General features: G+C 37.4%; 1 protein-coding gene across 1 annotated transcript in view; it reads left to right on the top strand.

The window, feature by feature from the left end:
- LOC139969632 (dynein axonemal intermediate chain 7 homolog) overlaps positions 1 to 23,410 on the top strand; it is a 36,668-nt gene extending 13,258 nt beyond the window's left edge. The window contains exons 7-18 of the mRNA XM_071974756.1: positions 10,349 to 10,452; positions 11,210 to 11,462; positions 11,694 to 11,772; positions 12,013 to 12,261; positions 13,642 to 13,816; positions 14,171 to 14,277; positions 16,790 to 16,956; positions 17,512 to 17,610; positions 18,729 to 18,800; positions 19,380 to 19,529; positions 20,972 to 21,073; positions 21,623 to 23,410. Coding sequence (XP_071830857.1) covers positions 10,349 to 10,452; positions 11,210 to 11,462; positions 11,694 to 11,772; positions 12,013 to 12,261; positions 13,642 to 13,816; positions 14,171 to 14,277; positions 16,790 to 16,956; positions 17,512 to 17,610; positions 18,729 to 18,800; positions 19,380 to 19,529; positions 20,972 to 21,073; positions 21,623 to 21,757 — 1,692 coding nt within the window. The 3' untranslated portion in view covers positions 21,758 to 23,410. The remainder of the gene's footprint in view (positions 1 to 10,348; positions 10,453 to 11,209; positions 11,463 to 11,693; positions 11,773 to 12,012; positions 12,262 to 13,641; positions 13,817 to 14,170; positions 14,278 to 16,789; positions 16,957 to 17,511; positions 17,611 to 18,728; positions 18,801 to 19,379; positions 19,530 to 20,971; positions 21,074 to 21,622) is intronic.
- Positions 23,411 to 24,121: the final 711 nt, after the last annotated feature.

The following is a 24,121-nucleotide window of genomic DNA, read 5'->3' as shown; positions in this document are numbered from 1 at the left end:
ATATATATATAGGATGTCACTGTGGTAACAATGATGTGTTATTAAGTTTAGTCGTTGGAAATTTTAGTATCGAAACAAGTTACATAGATCTGTCAATAATTTAGGGGGAAACATCAAATCAATGAGAGCTGTTGAATGTTTTACAAGTTTGCGAGTTGCTCATTGTACGAAGTTAATAATTTTCTCTCTTCAATATCACCTGTATATCTTAAAAGGTTTTTTATAGGAAGCAGCAATGCATATGCTACTAGCTTGCTTAAAATATTATGACATTTATTTTTCTGTTTTTTTTTTCTCTCTCATTGAGTCAGGTGGGTATTGCAATGTTTCACGGCAAATTATCTTTTGGAACATTGTCATTTCATTGGAAACTTCTTGTATGACAAGAAAAAAATTAGCTAAATTAGCATTTAGTCATAAAACTGTAGGTCACTTTCTCATTAATATGCCTGCATATTTCTGCCCTCATTATCATTCATACTGCCTGAGTATGTATTTCGCGATGGTAAAAATGGGGGGGAGCTAAACTGTTTGACTCTTTTTAAGTTGATAGCTTTCGAACGTGAATTGCTGCAGTCTTCGTTCAAAGGTCTGACCCATTTACCAAAGTGCTGCAAAATCACGCTGGTGTTTCAAAAAGGAACAGCATTTGTGGAAGAAGTTAATGGGGTGTGTGAGTAATTACAGGGGGGGGGGGGTGTTGCTGTAGTTACAGAGGTGTGGGTGATGGTATATCGTCAATGGGGCATACTTTTGTTTTATAAAGGATAACTCCACCAAACTGGAAAAACTATGAGGGCAAACTAGTTGAGTTTGATTTAAAAAATAGAAGCATCATGCATGTAGATTTTTTGTTATCAAGTTGCTCTGATAGGTTTGAGTGGATGTAACATTCAAATTGAGCTGTTTGCAGTTCTTATTTTAAGGTTTCTATTCATGTACCACAGGTTACTTTGGCTAGTCGGCTGTTAACGTTTTCTTTGCTCAAGGAGATGGAAATACTAACAAGCTTGGTTCGATTAACCTCTCCTTTTGTATCTACCGTTGTTCGCGGACCTTGGGCACTTGGGACACTGCATAAGCCAACCCACTCATCCTTCTTGCTTTATTCAAGTACTCGCTACATGTTAGTACTGGCATATGGACATTGTCCTGTTGTCGTGGGAAATCAATGTTCATGTGCTGGCACTTAACAGGTGTCGGGCTTTCTCATCCTTCCAGTTTCTCTCAAAGAATGCAAAAGCTTTTTTTCTTTTAAATCTCTGTTGATTCATTTCATCATATATTTTACGTGAGGGGAAAATTGTGAAATCACAGAATCATGCAACAATTGTAGTGCTACTCCATTCTTCTTTCGTCCATGCCATCATGATGCCAACGGTCACTGCTTCTGTGATGGAATTTGCTCCCGAGTTTGGTTCTCCCTGTCGAAAGAAGAAAAAGTCGGATTTCAATTTGCAATGGAGTTTTTACCTGAATTATTGAGAGATTTATAGCGAAAGATCTTTGAGTGTTCACCAGCGAAAGCAAAATGCATCCTCTTGAAGACATCTGAAAGTTACCGTTTTGCGGCATAGAGAATCGCTCGTTTTGGGTGTGAGTGTCGACTGCCTACAAATGAAAGGTTCCCTTGGAAATGCTGACGGATCGTTACTTGTCACGAAGCAGATAAATACCTTTTCATTATCATGCTACACATTATTACATTATTATTTCTGGCTGATTGAAAATGGCTGTAATGGAATATATAACACAATAGGTGATAACGTAAGATGTACTGTACAACAGCTATATTGAAACGCCACCAATGGCCTCTTATTTTCCAAGTGTGATCGTTTGCTATTTGCCCATAGGATTCAAAAAGTTTTCACCAAAATGTTGCACATTTTTAATCTAGTGGACAAGTTTTCATGCAAGATACTTTTGGTTAAAATGAGGCGTTCCTTTGCAGTGTTGACGTTTTAGGACCTGCAGCATAATAGACTTGCCTCTTATTCAAAGATTCACTTCAAAGGGAAAAATGAGGACATGTGTTTGGGAGGAAGGGAGGGAGGATGTTGGTTGCATGGTGAGTGGTAAACATCTGTGGAGGTGCATGAAAAAATGTAGTTAAATTTAATTTGATTCAAAAGTGTACACAATCAGGTTTTTTCATTTTTTTTGGGGGGGGGGGCTTTCACTTTTTCACTTGCAATGCAAAAACATTTGTCATACTTCTATTACATCAAAGTCAACCAAAGACCTCTTAACATTAGAGCTAGTAATGTAACGGCTTGTTCAATTTTCGTTAGCAATGGCTGAAGCTAATTACATCATTTCCATTTTGCTTGCCAAGTTGTTCTACATCACCTGGCTGTGTATGATATTGCTGCCGGGTGTTGCTTTGTTGTTGGAAAATATAACAAAGGGGAAATACAGACATGCATTTGTCTGAATTGAAATGTTTATTATGATGAATTATTAGGTAAAATTTTGAACTCTTGTATAATAAAAAAAATTACTGAAGCAAAACAAATTGGATCCTCTTCCGGGAAGGACTGTGTGTCGTGTCCTTCCTAAAGAGCATTGTTCAGTTTTTTGGTCACAAAACAATGTTTATTGTGGGAAATTGAGTCTTTACCTTAAAAGAAGAGAAAAGAGATAGTGAACTGCAAAGATTTGTTTTGGAAATGTTCATTGTTCTTGAGGGTTAAAAGATGATGATAAAAGTTCATAGAAGGATTACAGTTAAATCCAAAGTATGGAAATTTCAATTAGTGAAATTTAGTATTTATTTTACTAAGTTTTAAATCTTAAAGCCAGGGTTGTGCTGGTCTATTTAAGTGTTGTATATATTGTAAAATCTGAGTTCTGAGGTATTTTGAAGGTCGTCCTTTGTACAACACTCAGGTTAGCATTGTTTGTCACAGTACTTTGACAATTCAACATTTTTTGAGTTTTTACATATTCAAAAGGTGTTGTAAATACTTAAAGTGATTTGGATGTCTGTCTAAAAATAAAACGGTTGCACATATTAGCAACTTTGGCGTTTTGCCTCAGTGTATCATATATGTTATTCCCTGTTAAACTGGTAACATTGAACGTCAGTGGACCTGGTTGGGTGATCTTGGACAGGCCTTAAAATTAAGTCCTCCCCCCCCCCACCACTTCGTTCCCATTTATGTGAATGATGTTAAAGACTTGGATTATGGTGTTTTAATTATTTGTATTGGTTTATGTTGCCTCATGACAATTGCCTTCACCAGATATAATCAGTAAAAGTAACTTGTGGTCTGCATTGCACTGATATCTTTAGCGTACCATATTCAATACTGTAGATAATGTTTTTTGTTTTTTTGTAACAGGGTAAACTAACATAACTATACAGTGCTGCATCAGATTAATTTTTCTTTTCTATTCACCATCTCTCTGCACTTCTTCTTTCTTCAGTTCCTTCAGGCTGCCTCTCAGTAAAAGTCTTCTTCTTGTTCATAATAGCAATATTTTTTATGTAAATACAGAGAGAAAAAGAAATAAAGAAAATAAACACAATTTAGTTTCATTTTATATTTGTCTTTTTCTCTGGTTTACTAAGAAAAGTAGGATAAATCTGAACAAATACACAACATAATAAACCTTTTTCACAGTTAACTGTTCATTATGCAGTTGAGTTTGTGCCGAAACATGTCGGTCTAATAAAACTTTACGGAAAGATGTAAAAAGTACCTTTGTGAAGTTTTCAAACCTTTAAATTATTCCGGAGGACCACAGAGAGGGTAACTTGCTCCAAGAGTCGTAAAATTCTCTCTGTTGTTGATGAGGAATGATAAGGAAAATATAAGGATAAGGAAAGATGTTAGATATCAGTGATAAGTTGACTTACTTGGGTTTAAACTGATCATTGTGTACAAAAGAATTATTATGACATTACATTGTAAGGTGGCTGAAGTGTCGCCAGAAAACAATCAGAGATCTGTAAACCACAGTTAATCATTAGACATAAGAGTAGTTAGAATCAAGCACCCCAACCCCCCCCCCCCCCACCAAAAAAGAATGAAATTAATCCACAAGAAGTGCTGTTGTCATTAATGAATTTACATCTGTCTCCTTAACATGTGAACTCCTCTCTAACTAGCTTACAACAATTGGTAACATGCTTGCACTGGGCACTCTTGACATCTTCATCAAAGCTCCAACTTCATACCCGGAGACTAAACCTTTAGTGTGACTCCCTTGGGATGTCAAACGAATACCAAATGGAAAAGGAATTTACAGTTAGGTGCTTGTTAACTTCCTCAATTCAAGATGGAGTGTGGTATTGGTTCTAAAGGGGACAAACCCAACCAATTATCTTTGACTTATATAACGAAACTGCAGACTGCACAAAACAGCTGCAGAAAATTATTCTCCAAATTATTGCGATATATACTAAATTAAAAATCATGTCTCGGTACTGCCATTTGTGATGTCATAGAGCCACTAGGCCCTGAAACTTTTATGAATTTCCCATCATTTCAAGGCAAAATGTTAACAGTGTTGACCTGGAAGCTACTGCCATCATTAGATCAGCTAAAAAATGTTAACATTTTAGATTCTGATATTGCAAAACCATTTCTGGCTCAATGATGTCATTGTTGATGACCGTTATCTCTATCACAGATCATTAATGATGGTTGGGTTTGTGTCTCCCATCTGTGGAGGGAGGGGGGAGGGGGGTAGTTTATAACGGTTATCTATATCAAGTAGATCAATAATTATGGTTGGGCTTGTGTCTCCTGTCTATGGAGGGGGAAGGGGTGGGGGGTAGTTTATGATGGTTATCTCTATCACATAGATCATTAATGATAGTTCGGTTTGTGTCTCCTGTCTTTGGAGGGGGAGGGGTGGGGGGTAGTTTATAACGGTTATCTATATCAAATAGATCAATAATTATGGTTGGGCTTGTGTCTCCTGTCTGTGGAGGGAGGGGGGGGGGGGTAGTTTATGACGGTTATCTCTATCACAGATCAATAAGATGGTTGGGTTTGTGTCTACCGTCTGTGGAGGGAGGGGGGGGGGTAGTTTATGACGGTTATTTCTATCACAAAGATCAATAATGATGGTTGGGTTTGTGTCTCCTGTCTGTGGTAGTGGAAAGGGGTGGGGGTGTTGTTTACGACAGTTATCTCTATCACATAAATCAATAGTGTTTGTGGAGGGGTGTTCATGTCCGATCTCTATCACATAAATAAAGGGTTGGGTTTGTATCTCTTCTAAACAGATCTTTGAAACACTACTCAGATTAGAAATTTCTTCTAAGGTATACACAAGAAAGTGATGGTTATACTATGGGCATAGTTGCTTTAGTTCAGGAGCAAATGCTGTCATATGTTGTCAAACTGATAAACACATTTGATTTCTTTCTGGCTTTTTTTTTAACAGTAGACTACATGTTTTACTATCATGTTTTCGTCCCAGTAAGAACTGAATTTTCCACAAACCTAACTTAAGGAAAGTCAAATAACGGTCAACCTCAAATGCAATTCTCTTCATTCGGATATAAATCGTCTGTAGCAAGCTGTGAATGTATTTTCTAGGATCGATGGTGGTGTCTAACACTTCTGTTTCACTTCATTCGAAACTAGGTCAGATAACTGGCATTAGACGTTTCTTTTTGCGCGAGTCTTCACACCCTTGAATTCTTCTGGTTGTGTTTACATGGTGACTGGCCCGATCAAAATGCAAATACCACATGATTAAGACATGGAAAGTAAACTTAATTTATAGCACAATTGACAATCTGATTTGTTTTTACTCAGATTGTACATTGTGCCATAAATTAGTTGTTTTACAATTGGTTTAACCAGTGACTCAGGAATGCAAGTTGATCGGTGGAGCACGATGGTTAAATTCTTGAATTTTTGCTGGTCTGAATCCAAGCATTCTAGGTAGTAGTACCTTTACGATAGGAAGTTACTACAAAACATATGGGATAGAAGTTAATTACTGCATTGGACATATCTGGGAAGTGGAATAAAGGCATATTTAAAGCCAAAGCACTGCTATAACTGAATATAAGAAATATTAGTTTGACAAGTCTCCTAAAACATTCAAAACTGTTGCAGTTCTCACTTGAATAAACTGCTTCAGCTAAAAGCACATGTATCAGAGAGTACGAACATAAACTGATGAAAGCCTGGCGAGTTGTAATAAAAGTCAAAAGATCAAATTAAAAAAGTGGACTGAAATATTTTTGGCTTTTGGAAAACAATGTTAAGAGAACATTCAACATCCCTTTTTCCTTGATAAATTGTAAAGCATGGAATCTAAGTCATATGAGTCCATCAAAATGTCACCTTTTTTTATCGAGTTTTGTGTTGTTTTTGAGGAACTGACCTAAGTAAAAAGGAGTGTGTTAGACTATGTAACCCAGCCGCTTTAACTGACGACCCTCAGAAAATTAAAAGGATTTTTATTTAAATTATTTTCAAAAATAGAAAGTGATAAGTACAACATAGATTGAAAGCAGTATTTTTAACATTCTGCAGAATCATATAAAATATGTACAATTTCTTCCATAAATTATTGAAGAAGAGATCTTTTGAAATTGAAACCTAGTTTCAAGTGAAGCTTACCTGAAGTACCTCATCGTGTACTGCCATAACTAAAAGTTAAAACAGAGAGTAGCATATACCTGCACAAAATTTTAAATATTAAAAAAAAAAACGTTCATATGTTGGTGAAAGAGCATGAAACGTTACTTCCAATTAAGGGGAATTTTTTAATTTTCTCAAAATGACTCTGCCAAGGAGTAGCAAACTGGTTGTAAACCAAAATTATATCTTAGATCAGGGGTGGGCAACCTTCTTGAATAAATGGGCCAGATATAAGGAGTGAAAAATTGACTGGGCCGCACCTAAACAACGACCTGCTGTTGATTTCAAATATTTGACTCCGAGGACTTTCAAGCAGGTGTGTGTACTAAATCTGTATTCACAAAAACATAATGTCAATACAGTACAGTTGATAATTAATGGGGATCATAGGCCTACCTGACAGCATCATTAGTGCCGATAAATTCTGAGCAACTAGCTCATTTTTGTGATGATGTAAAATAGATTGAATTTTTTTCTTTTACTTGAGACATCTCACGGGCCGCAAAAAAATCACTGGCGGGTGCCATGTGGCCCGCGGACCGTATGTTGCCCACCCCTGTCTTAGATGGATTGAGATATTTCTAGTCATATGTGAAATATTGACCTGATATTGCCATAATATTGAAAAGTTTAACACAAAGATGGCCAAACCCAAACCATCAATATTGATCTATGTGATAAGAGGTAAGAATGATGAAAAAGCCAAAAATCTTACTCTGTTTTTTAGATCAGTTTTAAGAGAAAAAAACGTTCAGTCGTGTGATTTTCTTGTCATTTTACATTCATTCGCTGGAAACTCAGAACACTCCTCCGGGTTCAAGAATCGGTGTTGGGACGTACAGTACACTCCCTTTTTCAAAGTTAAGCAAAAATTCTCCAGTAAATTAACCCAAACCTTTCTTAATTTTAGACAATTTGTAGTCCACGTTTGAAATATGGTGCACATGACGTTGTTACGCATAAGGTTGATGACTTAGGCAAGTCCAAGTATGACATCCATAGAACCATGCATAGAGTATGTGCTCCTTTTCTGTATGTGTTAATTACTATCAATATTGAAAAAAAAAATTTAAAATTTATAAATACTGACCTATTATTTATGGCATTGGTTTTAGTGTTAACATTCTACTGACCCGTGACAATATGAAGACCTAAAAGTTACAGATTTTATTTGGCGCTATGACATCACAGATTTTGCCAAGAACACAGGACTGTTATAATATAGGATACCTTTAAAATGACGCAGCGAGAATTTCTTAGCCGTTTTGAAGGAATTTATCATATCAGCTTCAGATGGTAGTTTGGGATTGTGTCTCCATTCATATCTCTAGGACATATTTTTTATATTAAAATAGTAAGTTGATGCAAGGAGTAAATTAAAGGATCAAAGTTTGCATAGCAGTCTTAAAGGCTATGAGATTTGTCTCTTGTAAAATCCTTACTTCCTGTGAACGTGATCTGCCCTACAGCTTTGCACTTGCGTAGTAATTGGACTGTTTTTCCTAGCCTTGTTTTTAATACGATACCAGATAAATTATTCCCTCGTATAATAGCACCTGTACACTGTTCTGGGCTTGAATATAACTATCTTGTGTATATGTTACTGACGATAGAGTAGTACTCTATATGTATGTATGTATTTAGATCCTCCTGCAAGTAGGAACTCGCGAAGAAGCCATCATTGGCTTATCAAAGTCGCAAGCTGACCGAAGTCAGTCTCTTAGATTCATATATTAATGTCCTTGATTATGAATTGTCAATTGTCAAAAACTCTGTAACTGGACGCCATACATTAATCTTGGAGTGACTCGAACTCTGGACCTTATGATTGAAAGGCACCGGCATTAACCAGTAAGCTAACACTCCACACTATATCAGGGCTAAAGGGTGTGAAATCACAGTTAAGGTTACAATGTGCCCTACTGGCATATATTACTTTTTCTCAGATTGCTTCAGAATCAGTTTATCGAGCTGTAGCTCGAATCTCTACGCAACTTGCTAAGCGTTATTCAAATTCCAGTGCATCCCACTAACAATTGACGTCCGTCACATCTCGTTAGTCTATAATTTTTACATAAAGGAAATTTGATTTCCCTGGTAGAGAAGCGGATAAAGGTAATTTCCCCTGACTCAGCGATAATAAGTCACATGTGGCAGTACGGCAACAGAACCCTTATCACATAAAGTAATTAGCCAGTACGCCAACGTGTCACAGTGTACTGTACGTATATGTGTGTGTGTGTTTGTGATATCGTGTCACATCGTTAGCTGACTCAATTATGTATAGACAATGAGAAGAAGAGTACTTTGAACTTTCAAACAGTTGAAATTAACATTTTCTTTTGTGTGAGTGTCGGTCATGGCTTAGAATATTTAAGGTGTAATGTAAACCTGCCCTACATATCATTATCTTGGTGCCGGGGCAGTTTTGCAATCTTTCGTTCAAGCTTTGGGTGCAGTTATTCAGAGATTTGATATAAAACACAAAAAGGGCAGTCGGTCTAAGCATAAATTTGTGTAGCGACAATAAGCATTCTCCAATTGTTGGTGTTTCTACAACCAGGAGAAGTTATAGTGGGGTGGGATGACGAGGGGAAACAAAGGGAGGGAAATGTTCAATTACGGACATAATAATAACTCATTTATTATTGGTACATATTGTACAACAGATGGATAGCATTGGGGAGGGGAGGAGCTAGGAGAGGGGAGGAGCTAGGTGGAAGGGAGGAGCTAGGTGGAGGGTAGATTCAAGAGATGAGGACATTTCATTTCCTCTTTTGATTAGTAACAAATAAGTATTCATTTGTTACTGTGTTTCTACAAAAGGATGGGAAGATTAAGAGGGGGAGGTGTGGGTGGAGATGAGATCCCCACTGTTGAGAGCACTCTGCCCTGCACTCTTCATACGTAATTATCGAATCAGAATGAATCTCCTGTAACATTGTACAGCATTGTATTAATACCTCCCTGACGGAAATCCCCCGTAAGGCCTTGGAAATGCCACTGATTTTCCTCCATGTGGAACTGAAAGTGCTGCTGACCTTGTTACTATGACATAAATAATAATATATCCTGCTACAAGTTAGGAACGCAGAGTTATACAGGGGACATGTATTTTACCACAATTTGATAACACTGAGTAGAATTCTAGATGTTAATTGAACAGCAGATACATCCATAAAAATTGTTCGACCAAAGTGATTTATTGATATATATTTATATATATATATATATATATATATATATATACATATATATATATATATATATATATAATTGGAAACATAATGAGTTGGAAAATCCAGAAAGGTGAAATACTTCCAGCCTCCACCGGGATTCGAACGCTTTATATGCGGACACCCTAACCACTAGGCTATGGACGCTGATTGTATGTCCATAGGTTCGAAACCGGTAAGGAAGGTCGTAATTCCACTGTAGGTGTTTGTCACCTGTATCGAACAATACTAGTTCTGTTTCGCTTACTCTAGAGATCAAACATGATTCTAACCAACTCGAAGTCATTTGTAATTCCTTAAGCCGGATCTCGAAAGAGATACTTTGAACAGGTCGTATATACAGTACATTCAGCATAGATTAACACCTGCTTTAAAGTCTGGTTTTGTTCGATAAGTTCTTTGTCTTTCTGCTGTTTCCCGCCAATTTCTGGTTAATAATTAAATTCATTTTCATTTTACAAATGATTGTTGAAGTGTTTGCTGTTTGTCTCATTTCAGGGAGCTACGTACCAAGCCGATAGTGAATCGGGCAACCTACAACTAGTAAACGGAAATGAATGCATGCTTTTCATGGTTTGGGGGAACCTCACCAAAAATCCCAGGTTAGTTTCAGTCTTTTCATCTGGAAAATAATCAAATAGAATTCAGGCAGGCAGGAAGTTGTTAAGTCCTCACAGATCCCTGTTTCAAGTTACAAATACAAGTGAATTACTAGATAAAAAATATATATATATATATATATATATTTTTTTTTTTGTCATTGAATTTCTTTTTTCTTTTGTGACAATTTTCTATTACATTTAAAAACCCTAAAACAGCTCATTTGTTCTCTCAGAAAGCAATACTTTTTTTGTGAAGGTGTTCACAGCTTTGAGGTATATATGGTCCATCTAGGTTGCATATCGTCAAAGAGTTGAATAGACGACATCATAACCACGTTTGTTCAGTTTAAAATGTTGGGCAGACGAGGTGACTTTTTAAATGTCATTTTCTCTTGACCTGTACTTCATATGAGTATCTATGTGTTGTTGTGAAGTGTTGTTTTACATGTTTGAAGTTATTAGCGATAAATATGGAAAACCTCTGAACTATTTCTTTCAATGATGATATTTACCGTCATTCCTGTCGGTACGAATAAAAGAACTTTTTAGACAAAGTTTTTTAGACAAACTTTTTAGATGAATTTTAGACAAAGCCTTTCTATGAGGCCTCAGTCCTTTTGTATTATTAAAGTGACCAAATTGGGGATGAGTAAATGTGTGTGTATCATATTTGTTCATGCACAAACAGTCATATTTATGACCTAGCTTTGCCCGACCTTTAATGCTTTTCTGAGATTTTCTGAATTTTTCTTCCCAGATTTAAATCATACGAGTTTGAAAAGAGTAAACTCTCCTTCGAGCTCCCGAAGCAACTTGCTCTCTCCGATGTCGCTGTCCGTTTCATCCAGACAAAATACGACCACTACTCTCACCGCTGTCGGACCTTCAGCTTAAAGAAAAAGAAGAAGAAGACATCCGTTTTGGAGGTCGTAGAGCTTCCCGAGGAGGAGAAACAGAATGGAGAGGAACCAAAAGGAGGAGAGGCAGGGGAGGCTGTAGAAGAGGACAAGGTAATACATTAGACTAATTATCAAATAGAACTTTCAGGAAATAGCGTCTGTTCTTCATTGCAGTCAAAACTTAATATTTCAATGACTTTCAAGACTGATGTGCAGTGTCCTCATCCCTGCCCCCCTCCCCCCAGTTGACCACCTGCCAGATCTACTGTTTTTACACATAAATTTACCCTTATCTGTCTTGTGAACTTACGATTGACAATATTCTTGCCTTTGTTCTCATAGAAGGAAGTCGAAGGAGATGCAAAAGAGACCGAAGAGAAGAAAGATGAAGATACCGCTGAAGTGGTCGGAGAAGCAGCAGGTAAATGACCCAAGGAGAAATAGGAACAGCTAGACATCACATTAAGGTCGTAGAGAGGTACCCAGGCCTTCAGGACCCAACCTGTACGCCCAAACACTTGAATGCCGTCCCCCCTCCCCACAACTCCCATCCCACACACAGACACAAGTTAGCCCCGCTCTAAATATGTAGTGTTTCTCATCGGTTGGAGTGATCACAAACTACAATAATTAAAAAACTGGATTTTATAAATTTCCTCAGGAGAAAATGATGAAAAGACTGATGAGAAGCAAGGATCAGCTGAAGCAGCGGGGGCAACTGAGGGAGAAGCCGCTGAGGGAGGCGGTGATGAAGATGGCGACGAGGACGACGATGATGAGATGAATGAATTCGAAGATGAAGATACAGTAGATTTAAGAGCTTATCAAGTTCTGGGCGGTGTCCTGAACTTTGACCTCTTGGCACTGCCACCTCAACCGAAGCAAGTTAAGGGCTGGATCATGACGCAAGGTATTAAACGTTTATTTGTAACATTCATCCGTTTCTTCTCACTTGTTCGGTTTGTACTGTCAGTACGAGAGCTTTGAATCAGGACATGAAAAGACAGTTTGTAAAAAGGTTGTCCCAGCTGGGTTGAGTCTAGACATAGCCTTCTATTTGCATAAGAATCTGGAATGAAAAGTTGTCAATGTTTACATTAACAGCTATAATATATATATATGTATATATATATATATATATATATATATATATATACATACAAACAACACAAAGTGCATTGAGAAAAGAACATTTTCATAAAGAATATTAAATTTGAAATCGAACACACACTTTGCCTAAGTTTTTGTTAAACTTTTGTTAAACTGTACCTCCTAATAAATTACAAGGTTAAATGCCATCTCCATTGTTGATTGTGCAACAAGTCTTTAACAGTTAGAAGAGTACTAAATTGTTGTTCATTAATAGTAAAACGTGCTGTCCATATTTCAGCAAGTTAAAACATGCTTGGGAGTGTGTGTGCCTTGTCTTTTTAAGTTACAAGATTATTTCGGTGGTTTCTATTTTGGATATATATAGATCGTTTCCTTTTTTAAACAGCAGTAAATCACTCTTTCCCTTGAGGGAACCTTTTTTTTCTATTTCTTATCATAGCTCTTCTTGAGAGTTTACTCTTTAAGCTCAAGTTTATGAAGGAAGAAAACCATTAATGCCTTATCCTGTCACAGTAATTTCCAGCTTCCTATGACCTTGCTGTAACCTAATTCAATATGTTTTCAGCCGTTTCTGTGGCAACGTGTTAGAGCATGCATGATTTTACATGCTGACAAAACAATTATACCTTCTTTTTTTCCTTTTCTTTTTCTTTGTTGTGGGGGAGGATTAATCACAATGTGATTTATAGTTCCATTTAATGTATAGAATGAAAGCATTCAAGTAAAATGGAAATCACAGCAAAGTGATTAATCAGTTGATAAGCAAACAAGCTAGATTGGTTTAATGAGGGAGCTGGTACCTTTAATTAGTTGAAATTAGTACTATTTGGAAGGTTGCCTCCTATGCCATTATGTAACAGTGGCAATTATATATGGCTCAAAATGGATATTTTTTAAATTGCGTAGTAAGAGATACTTTTGCAAATATTGCTTCAGTTTCAGGGATATAAAACTGAAGTGTCTTTTTAACAATGTATTTAACTGTATGAGGTCATACCAAGTTATTGGTCTGGTTTATAGACCAACAGAGCATCACAGCAGGTCACATGAAAGTAAAGAATGATTTTGTAAGGTACTAATATAACTAGTCCCAATCTCTCTTAAAACCAAATAGAATAAATGAAACTTGAAGATGATATTCGACGGTAATTCACAAATTGTGTCTTTCTTTTTCTAGTGACGAGCAGCGAGTTGCAGAGAGTCCCATATCCAGCTATAAATGATGCCCCTAAATTGGGCCAAACCTTGTCAGGGACTATCACTATGGGCCAAACCCTGGACCCCAAGGCTGTGGCGAATGCAGCAGCGGCCGCTGAGGCCCTGGGAGCACCTCCTCTTGGCATAAAATTCAAGTAAGTCGTATAATTTCAAAGCAGGTTTTATGGTTTGATTGCCATTAATGTGTTTGGTCTTTGTTCATTTTGTGGGGTCGAGCGTTTATAAACAACTGTGGTTTCTTTAGTTTGACTTTAAAAGATCTTAGTGCAATTAGGCAGTGAAACAAGTCAATTTTGTTTTTTTGTTTTTTTCTCCCCCTTTTTTCTTTGTTAAAGTTAAATTTTGTTATTTATATAGCAAAAAATTAATATATGAATACTGGACGACAATGTACAATTTAGCACCTGGTGACTTTGACGATATTCTTCGAAAAGGAAACTTTTAATTTGTCATTAATCTTATGCACTATCGCTGTGTTTTATTATCAGACTTCCAGATAATGTTCTGTACAGCGAAGAGCCCCAACTAGTTTATTGGTCTGAACAAGGAAAGCACTGGCGTCTTGACGGATTTACGGACATTAGTTTTGACGAGGGTAAGAATATATATATCGCATTCTTGCAAAACGTTAAAGCTTCCTTTGAAAACTGATTAGTTGTGCAATTTTGTCAGAATTACCCCATAAATTTAATTTTTTTTTTTTTTCCCTATCTCGTAAATTGTCCAAGTTGTCATAGCAACGAGTTGTACGATTCTTGGGAATTTGTCTAATACAGTTATAACCTACGACTAGGAAGCTTTACTACCACACCATTTCTTTGTTTACAAGGAGAGTAACCACCACAGCATTTGGGTCGAAGGAAACCCAGAATAAAGCCTATTTATGTGATGGTATCTTTCCAGTCAACAAAGATCCGTGAAAGATCTCGCTCAAATATTGCATATTGCAGTCATTTGGTAATCGCAAAAGAACTTAGGTTTTTAATAATCATAGCAGAAATTGTAGGGCACATATATATGTATATTGCTCCCGTGACTAGCAGAGGAAAAGCTTGTTTTTCTGGAATAGGTTGAACAATTTAGGCTGGGTGGCGGGTGGGGGGTGGCGGGTGGGGGGAGGAGGTCATAACATTAACCAGTGACTATCAAGACTAAAGCGCTCAATACATAGGTTCAAATTTGGGAGAAAGAGGGCAACCTGTTATGACTGATTCAGTAACTAACACTGGTAACAATTTATCCAGTATCGCATCACATCTTTCTCCAGCTCTCATGCTATTAAAGTGATTTAGTATCTACCTTCCTTTTACAATTTGTCTTCAATTGCCACTAAAACAGCATCTACTCTGCTGGATGTAAGAATAAGATATATTTTTCTGGAGCAAAAACATATGAATTATTTGTTAGTGGTCAGGGAAAAACTTGATTAAGATATTAAAACCAATCTTTACATAAAAAACAGATATACCTTGAAAGGAAGTGGTTACTCAGAGATGTCCTTTGAAATTAAGAAGATAAGATCACCCCAGACTTGTAAAATATTCTCTGGTCTTGTTTGCACTTTTGGTCTCATTAACGGGTCATCCTTTTCGGCTCTGCATACTGACTTGCTTTTTGGTGGCTCCGAAACAATTTCCTGTGATTTGGAGCACTTTTACACACCAGTAATTAGATCCTTTGTCTTGAGAAGCTGCAAACAAGAAGTACTTTTGGTCAAGGTCCTACTCTAGGAGATTATTCCCCGTAACTTGGAGATAGTTATGTTACCCTCACGGAAAGAAAACCTTCCTCAAATATATCCTTTAGATATGAGTTATGTTTGTGGAGTGTATTCAAAGAATTTTTTCATTTCTTTTCTTTCTTTCTTTTCTCATTTTTTACTTCTATTTTATCAAGTTTGTTGTGTCAGCTTGCAATACTTTCCACACAGAAGTTTAGGTGCCAGTCTTTAGTTGTCTTGTTTATTAATCTTGTTTATTAATAAAAAAAGTTGTCCTCTTCTTATTTTCTTCTTTGTTTTTCATAGTTTTCTAAGAATAACTAGACGAACAAACATGATAAACTATCTGGACAATCGATTCCTAAACATAGAAAAGAATAGCTTGCAAGTAATCATAGTTTTTGATGTGAGAGAGAAGGAATTCACTCCGTGCAATTCTTGTGAAATTTGTTTTACCTTCCTTCGTTTTCAAGGTGTGACAACTCAAGATGAAACCTTTGGTGAAAATTTAAGAAATAGAAAGATTTCAGTGAACAGTGTCAGACCAAATCTGTGCTGTTACAAAATATTAAACATTTTATTAAATATTAAGTAGTCAACAAAATATTCAACAAAAAAAAGGGGAGGAGGGGGTGGGGAGAATTGCAACAGTTTGTGCTTGCTCATTTTTAAACCTTGTGACTTCTTGGAAGAGTGTAAAATTTTTGGGGGGATTCAACAATTTGGCCTTGCTCGTTTCTAAACCTTGTAGCTTGTTGTAAAGGGGTGGGTGGGAATTGCAACAGTTTGACCTTGCTCATTTTTAAACCTTGTGACTTCTTGGAAGAGTGTTAAGGCGTGTGGGAGGGGGGGGAGGAGGTTGAATTCAACAATTTGGCTTTGCTCATTTCTAAACCTTGTAACTTCTTGGAAGAGTGTTAAGGGGTGGGAGGAATTGCAACAGTTTGTCCTTGCTCATTTTTTTTAAACCTTGTGACTTCTTGGAAGTGTGTATTTAATCATAACTGTATACTACTGTATTCTAGTATAATGGCAACAAGATAGTCTAGCAAATGATATGTTCTAAATGGATGGCTAGGGCACTGTGTAACAAGTAAAGACGATGTCGGGGCTGCGCAGAATTTAATATCTTTTTCTCTGCAGATTTCACTCAATAGGGACTGCAGTTTCACACAATAGACACTGCTGGTCTGCCTATGCAATACCTATCGTTTGTACTAGATGCAGCCTTGCTGCAGGGGATTTTGCAGCTGCTGCAGCTTTTTGACTTGGTGCCTAAAGCTTTCGGAAGAAGAAATACTCATGGAAGTAGAAATACTCTGCCATTTTGTCGTGTTTGGATGGTGGCAGATATAACTTCTTTGCTCTCATCAATTTTTCCTTGCAGCTGAAAAGACAATATCTTTCAAAACTATCAACTTTGGACAGATAGCGTGTATTCAGGATAAGCACATCAACATGCCGTTCCAGTCGTGGGAGTTGAAGCCGTTGGGCGCCAATCACGTCAAGCTGACCATCGTGGCAGCCATCTTGGAGGTTGAGATTGAGATCAAAGTGAGTTGAAATTCTCCATCATTTGGGTCTTTTTCTCTAGATTTCAGCCTCATTCTACATTCCGTTGTACACTACGAAAAGTTACCAATTGATACCAATCCTGATGGCTTAAATGGAATTGAAATGTGGGAGGCTGCAACCCCTTCGAGGGTTGCCAAAAGACCTGGAGGAAAAAAGGGAAAATGATGATATTTGAGGGGAAACAAGTGAAAAAGTTTTGAAAATGCATTACATCAAAAGTTGCAAAATATAACACCATTTTTTAAACTATGCACCCTTAATCGTATGGAAATTTCTCAAAGGGGAGGGATGGGGGTGTGGGAGGTTGGAATAATTTCTCCCGGAAAGATCCTTTCCCAAGGCAACAACATCCAGCACTGGAGGGTCACCTAGGTGATGAAATAGGGTTCACCAAGCCAAAAAAAGTTTGAATTCCAGGGGCCTATATCATCTCTTTTAGCACCACATGGTACCTTACAATCATTATTTTGATGACTCACTTTTGCCACAAATGTCATTTATGAAAAATGGTTTTATTCATTCATCGTTCAATAGGAAGAGCTGTGTTGTTTCCACTTGTCGGCAGAAAGCGACCCCAAACCCAGTCTTGACAGCATCATCAACAAATGGATGCCTCCTCAGGAACTCATTAAAGTAAGTTTTGCTTGTTTTCTTTTTAAAGGGTGTGAAGACTCGCGCACAAAGAACATCTCATGCCGGTAATCTGACCTAGTTTCGAATGAGTTGTAACAGAAGTGTTAGACACCACCATCGATCCCAGAAAATACACACACAGCTTGCTACCGTCGTTAATTAGACACTAGTGTACAGTCAATACATACAGCTACGGTCAATACCCACAACACAGTGTACATAGCAGCGTGGACATCTCAGGTCTAGATAAAAGATAACAAGGTATCATGTTTCATTACTGTCTGCATTTTGTAGCGACAAGAAGAAAACGTTATTTGCAAGCAACAGAAAGTTGACTTTTTCAGAGCCCGGCACGCAGTTTGGGGCAAGTCTTCAATGCCTTTAAGTTTCCACTTCAGTAACTGCTACAATTAGATTTTCTTTCCCCTCCGTTTGCTCTCTTTCATTTTCCTTCAACTTCACTGAAAGGTTTGCATTAATCTCAGACACTTGGCTATCCATCGGTAGTGATCAAATGTGTGTCTTTCTTTTAGAATGAGAAAGCAACTGACCTTTTTCCTCCTAGAAGAATCATAATTGAGTTTTAACGCTCTTGACTTAAAGTGGCCTTCATAAACAATTTTGACATGTTTTTTTTCAAAGAGTGACCGAATGTTTCTTGCGTTCTGTCAAAATGGATGAGTCTTTACACCAACTATTTTATCCTTCTTCATTTCTTACTAACAAGTCGGGGAACAAGGGGAGGAGAGGGTGAATGAATGCTAAAGAACCGAATATGTAAAATTCGTCCTTTTGCTCGGGGTAACGAAATGTGGATTAATGGTATAATCATCAGTTCTCACAGTAATGCAAGGGCTTTGTAAGCTTGGCTGTCAGAGGTTTATATTTAGAATGCCTAAATATTTTCTGAAATTTTTTCTGTTATGTTGTCAATGACATTTCCTGAAGGTCCTCTTTATGTTGCCCCCTGCAGAGCGGTGCTGCTTTAAATGTTTGCACAAAATGTTTGTAGAAATTTTGGACATTTGAGACCCCCCTCCACCACCCCCCTCCCTTTCCCCAGTTTATTAGATCACTGTTCATTAAACATCTTTTCTTTTGTCTAAATTTTATCACAGACAATGAGAGCAGCTGGGGTGAATGTCTTCCCAGAGCGGGATTCCAAGAAATATGTCAATATCACTGAAAAGGTGAGAATAGATTTCAATGTTACCAGCCAGTCAAGCATTGTATTGTTTTGAATATTCTTTGAAAAGTTGTGCCCATTATCTGATAGATGGAAGAGAATGGGTGGGGGGGGGGGGGGGAGTTGAGAGTCTACTTTTTTCTTCAGACAATATACAATCAGTGATTGGAACAAGAGATACACAAATAAAGGTCCCTTGGAATTCAAAGTTTTGGATTTTGTTTGAAGAGGAACCTCTCATGCTGCTATCTTCTTTCACGAGTGGGGAAGGGTGGTTGTTAGGAGAGTGGTTGATGTTGAGGCTGCCATGCACTTCGTAAATTCAAGAATAGCCGTATTTCTATTGTCAGCGACCGTCGGAATTGCTACTCTAGTTCCCTATACCGACATATATATAAGCCTTAATTGACCTCTCATCAGTGCCCACCCTTGCATTTGACCTCCCACCAGCACCCACCCTTGCATTTGACCTCCCACCAGCGATGACCCTTGCATTTGACCTCCCACAATCAGTTTAGTTTACATACCAATATGGTACAATGGTTTCGCATTTTGATATTGTTTCCTTTTCCTCTTTCATAAGGATGAGGTCACAGAGGAAACTGTGTACCAACAGATGGCACTAACTGCCTCCAACTTTGCTTACTCTTGGAGTAAATGGAATTGTGAGGCCAGTCCTGAAAAGATTGTCATGTTAGGAGCCGAGAAACTGGACGGCACCCAAGTGACAGAGGTGAGAATCTTTGGGGTTTTGTTAGAAATTCTCTGGCTCTCCCTCTTTTGTTTTATTTCTGTTTTTATATCTTCGTTTGTGTTTTTTCATTTTGGGATGGATAGCCAACAATTTTGGTAACACAGAATGATGGAGGTAACAATTCCTCCGTGTGTTGCTTTCTTATCATTCATGTTGAGATTATTAGCCAATGAAATTGGTCCTTCAAGCTAAGCTACCTGGGTGGTGACAGTATTTCTCGTTTTGATTCCTCCCTGGAGACAAAGGAATGTTTGCGACGGTGATGGCGTTTGTGTACTTAACAACTGCTCGTTGACAGGATAACTCAAAATGTTCACGATAGGGTAAACTTCATACTCCGTATGTGGATCTGTCGTATTGGGTACAAAAATCCATGTTCTTTTCGGTGAAGGTGGATGGTCAATAGAGTTCAAAGTTTAATAACCTTGTAAACAATATCACTCAAAGAGAATTTCTCTTCTTTTGTCTCCTGTGCTCATGTCAGGATAAAAATAATTCAAGAAGCAGTTTGTTGTAGTCTTCTATTCAAGTTCAGATATGAATCCCGTTCAGACCAAACGTTTCTCTGCTCTTTTCAAAGCGTTTATGATGATATTCCCTGTTGTTGATTTAAAAATATACAAGTTAAGATAGTATACATGCTAAGTCTCTTTGACAAAGGTAGCTGTTAGCAAATATTCAGTTTTCATACATAGACAGAATCAGGGAAAAATTTAGCCTGTATCGCATCTGCTATGCAAATTAGGCAAAGTCCCTATACTAGCTGTGCAAAGATGTATATAGCAGTTTTGTACACATGAGCCATACTTTTTTTTTCTATCACCTCCACAAAATGTAGAGCTTTCAAAACTGCTATGTAATTTTAATATTAAAGGCATTGAAGACTCGCCCCAAACCGCGTGCCCCGCTCTGATAAAGTTAACTTTCCGTTGCTTGCAAATAAAGTTTTCTGCTTGTCGCTACAAACTGCAGACAGTAATGAAACGTGATACCTTGTTATCTTCAGCTGGACCTGAGATGTCCATCGCTGTATCGTTTGTACCTGTGCTGTGGATATTGACTGCAGCTGTATGTGCTGACTGTACACTAGTGTCTAATTACCGAAGGTAGCAAGCTGTGTGCGTACTTTCTGGGATCAATGGTGGTGTCTAACCCTTCTGTTACACCTCATTCGAAACTAGGTCAGATTACCGGCATTAGGCGTTTCTTTTTGAGCGAGTCTTCACACCCTTTAAATTATTTCCAGGGCATACCATTGTTGGAACTACTGTTAACCCTCGTGTAATCTAGCTGACTAAAAGTTTGTGCCCATTGTGTAATATTTACAGGTTAGGGAAATTTATTAAATTTAATATTCATGCTAATTAAATATTCATATATTTAAAGCATGAATATTTATTACTTCTTTATCTTCACTTCAGGATGCATGGTCGTTGCTTTTGATGCGCAAGGATCGTTGCTTCAAGTTGAAGATGAGCGAACAAGACGAAGAGTTTTCAGAAGTTTACGCTGAAGGAACACAGGTATGATATTATTTTATTTTATTCCTTTTGTATTTTTTCCCTTATTGTGCTTTGGCTGAAGCCAAACCATTTCCTTCCCATCAGAAATGCAGCAATTTTGAAGCAGAAAGGTCATGGCAAAAGACATTTCAACCCATTGAATGTAAATTGTATGGGAAGTTTCATTTTCTTAAAGTAATGAATGTAGAAATGTCTGTTTCTGCAATTTTGTAAGAAATTGTTTTCCAAACTATTCAAAAGAAGTTTCATTTGATTGCCCTTGCTTAACTTGTAAGCTTTAATATTGACTTATAAGACAAAATGTATTCCTGTACTGCTTGGTGTCCAATCCATCCCACCTGTCAATGAATCTATAGTGCAGTGACGAGGTTAGAGGCGGAGGTGCCTTACATTGGAGGGACCAATTGGAGGGACCATTGCATTGGAGGGACCAATTGGAGGGACCATTGCATTGGAGGGACCAGAAAATTGGATTCCTCAAGCCTGTTGCTGGCATATGTGATTAATTGTCTTCATGTATGATGGTTGTCCTTTGTATTTTCTTTGCAGTTTCACGCTGATCTCTACCACATGGTCTTGGAACTGTCCTCAGATGCTGGACGTGAGAGAATCAACACAGACTTCAGATTTGCAGATGCGGTCAACCAGATTTTATCGGCCACGAAAGTCGTCACTTACTCATAAAAGTTCCGTAGTACAATATTATGTGCCACGAAAAAATGGCAGTTGTCTTTATTAAAAGTACATGTTTGTGTTAAAGCTGAAGACATTTGTATGACATGATTCATTTGAGTTTTTATACTGAAAACGATATAGCTGAGATCTTTTTTCATATTAGCAAAGTAAATACTAATGTGACCTTCAACCCATCAAGCAATACATGAGTGAAAATGGAGTAGAAATTTAGTAGTTTAATGCCTATGCTCTCGACAAGACATAGTTACAAATTCAGAAAGTGAAGATTTTCGTTCGATGTTGTCTCATAGGCATCTGTCCTGCCAGTGAGTTGCGTTTCTTAGTCCGTCCAAGCTCAACATGAGGGCAACGAATATGAAAGCTATCGATAGCAACTAACCACTGCAGGCATGAGACTCTTCCGCGGAAACGCGGATTTCCGATTTTTTTTTTTTTTTCATTTTCGCGTTTTTTCTCGTAATTCGCATTTTTTATTATTTTTTATTATTTTTTTATTTTTTTATATTTATTTATTTATTTATTTATTTTTTTTTGCCGAACATGCTGGACTGTGAAGGGAAGGAACACCGAATTTGACCAGTGGTGGAATCAAGTAGCACAAAGCAAGCAAAAAAGCCTTTTTTTGGTTCAAAAAAGCTAATGGATAAATTATACAAGCAGAAATTCCACACTTTTCTGGCGAGTTACGTGATGTGATAGATTCCATCTAGAGTCCACCATTTTGCATCTAAGCCCTCCTTACCTGACAAAAAATTTCTAAAGGGGGACACCCCCTCCCCTTAAACCCCTCCCCCAGAACGGCGATCGATAAATTTCAGATTTTTTTCCCCCCGGCTCAGTCTCATCCCTGCCACTGATGCAACGTATTCAGAATACAAACTAGTTTACAGCTCAATTTGAAATATGTTTGTAGTGAACTGTAATCTTGTGGGCCTTCGTGTAGCTTTAAGTCTATACTTGGAATTTGAAAATTGATGATTATTGAATGTTTATGAAATTTGTGACCAGATGCAAAAATGCTGGTGCAAGACAATGTTAATACATAACCATGTCAGACAGATGCAGAGGTTGCATATTGTGGAGGCTCCCCTTCCCTCTTAAAGGCATTGAAGACTCGCCCCACACAGCCCTCTTAAAAAAGTTGCTTGCAAGTGAAGTTCTTTTCATGTCTCTACAAAATGCAGACGGCAATGAAACGTGATACCTTGTTATCTTTTATCTGGACCTGAGATGTCTATCGCTGCTATTTAGTGTTGTGGGTATTGACCGTAGTTGATGTATTGACTGTACACATAGTGTCTAATTACCGACGGTAGCAAGCTGTGTGTGTATTTTCTGGGATCAATGGTGGCGTCTAACACTTCTGTTACACCTCATTTGAAACTAGGTCAGATTACCGGCATCAAACGTTTCTTTTTGCCCGAGTCTTCACTCCGATTAATTATATTATGCTATAGATGTTTTATTTGGCTTTCATTGTCTTTTTATGTAACTGCTTATGACTATTTACCTTGATACCAACCACCTTGAGAAGAAAAACTATTTTTGTCATGTTCTGTATAAATAAATAGATCCATTTATGAGAATTTAATTATTTCTGTCAAGAGAGAGAATTTATTTAAATAAACAGTTTTCCAGTTGTTTTGATTCTTTTGTTGTGTTTTACAAACCTGAATAAGTTATGATAAGGAAAGGCGGACTTCTAAGCAAACATGAAGAAAAAGAGGTCACCCATACTTGAAGTAATATATTGAAGAATAGTATTTTCAGGTTTACAAGTGAAGAATTGATATGTTCATATATGTATAAGCTGCAGTTTGCTCGAGTTGACCTTTGTCCCAATATAATGTTCCATACTTAAGTTTAACTCGCTCATTACAGGAAAGGATACAAATCTTCCAGTCAAATTAACTGTGATACTAGTCAAAGTATACTGTGATACTGTCAAATTAACTGTGAACTCGTACCCATGCATGAAGTTATGAAACTTGGAGAAATGAATAGTTTGCAACCAAGGTAGGGATCCCAAACAAGTTGAGATAAGAGGGGGGGAGGGTGAGGGAGGGTTTAATAGCATTGGTGTAAACAGTGTATGGGGGGCATATCCAGAGCTGAAATAACAGCTTGCAAGCACTTGAAATTTAGGGTATCTCTGGAATAATTTTGAACTCGTACCCAATTGTCAACAGCATTTTTGTGGAAAGCCTTGTTTATATGTTTAAGTATTATTTAATGTTTAACTATTTATGTTTATTAATCTTTCCATCATGGTATTATTTTGTGATGTAATACCCTGGATGTAATAACAATGAATTACAAAAGACTAACATTGATGCACATGTCAGTCAAGCA

This window comes from Apostichopus japonicus, chromosome 7 (assembly GCF_037975245.1).
Source record: "Apostichopus japonicus isolate 1M-3 chromosome 7, ASM3797524v1, whole genome shotgun sequence".
NCBI classification, from domain to species: domain Eukaryota; kingdom Metazoa; phylum Echinodermata; class Holothuroidea; order Aspidochirotida; family Stichopodidae; genus Apostichopus; species Apostichopus japonicus.
The sequence above is the reverse complement of the archived record's forward strand: the minus strand, read 5'-3'. Positions and strand labels throughout refer to the sequence as shown.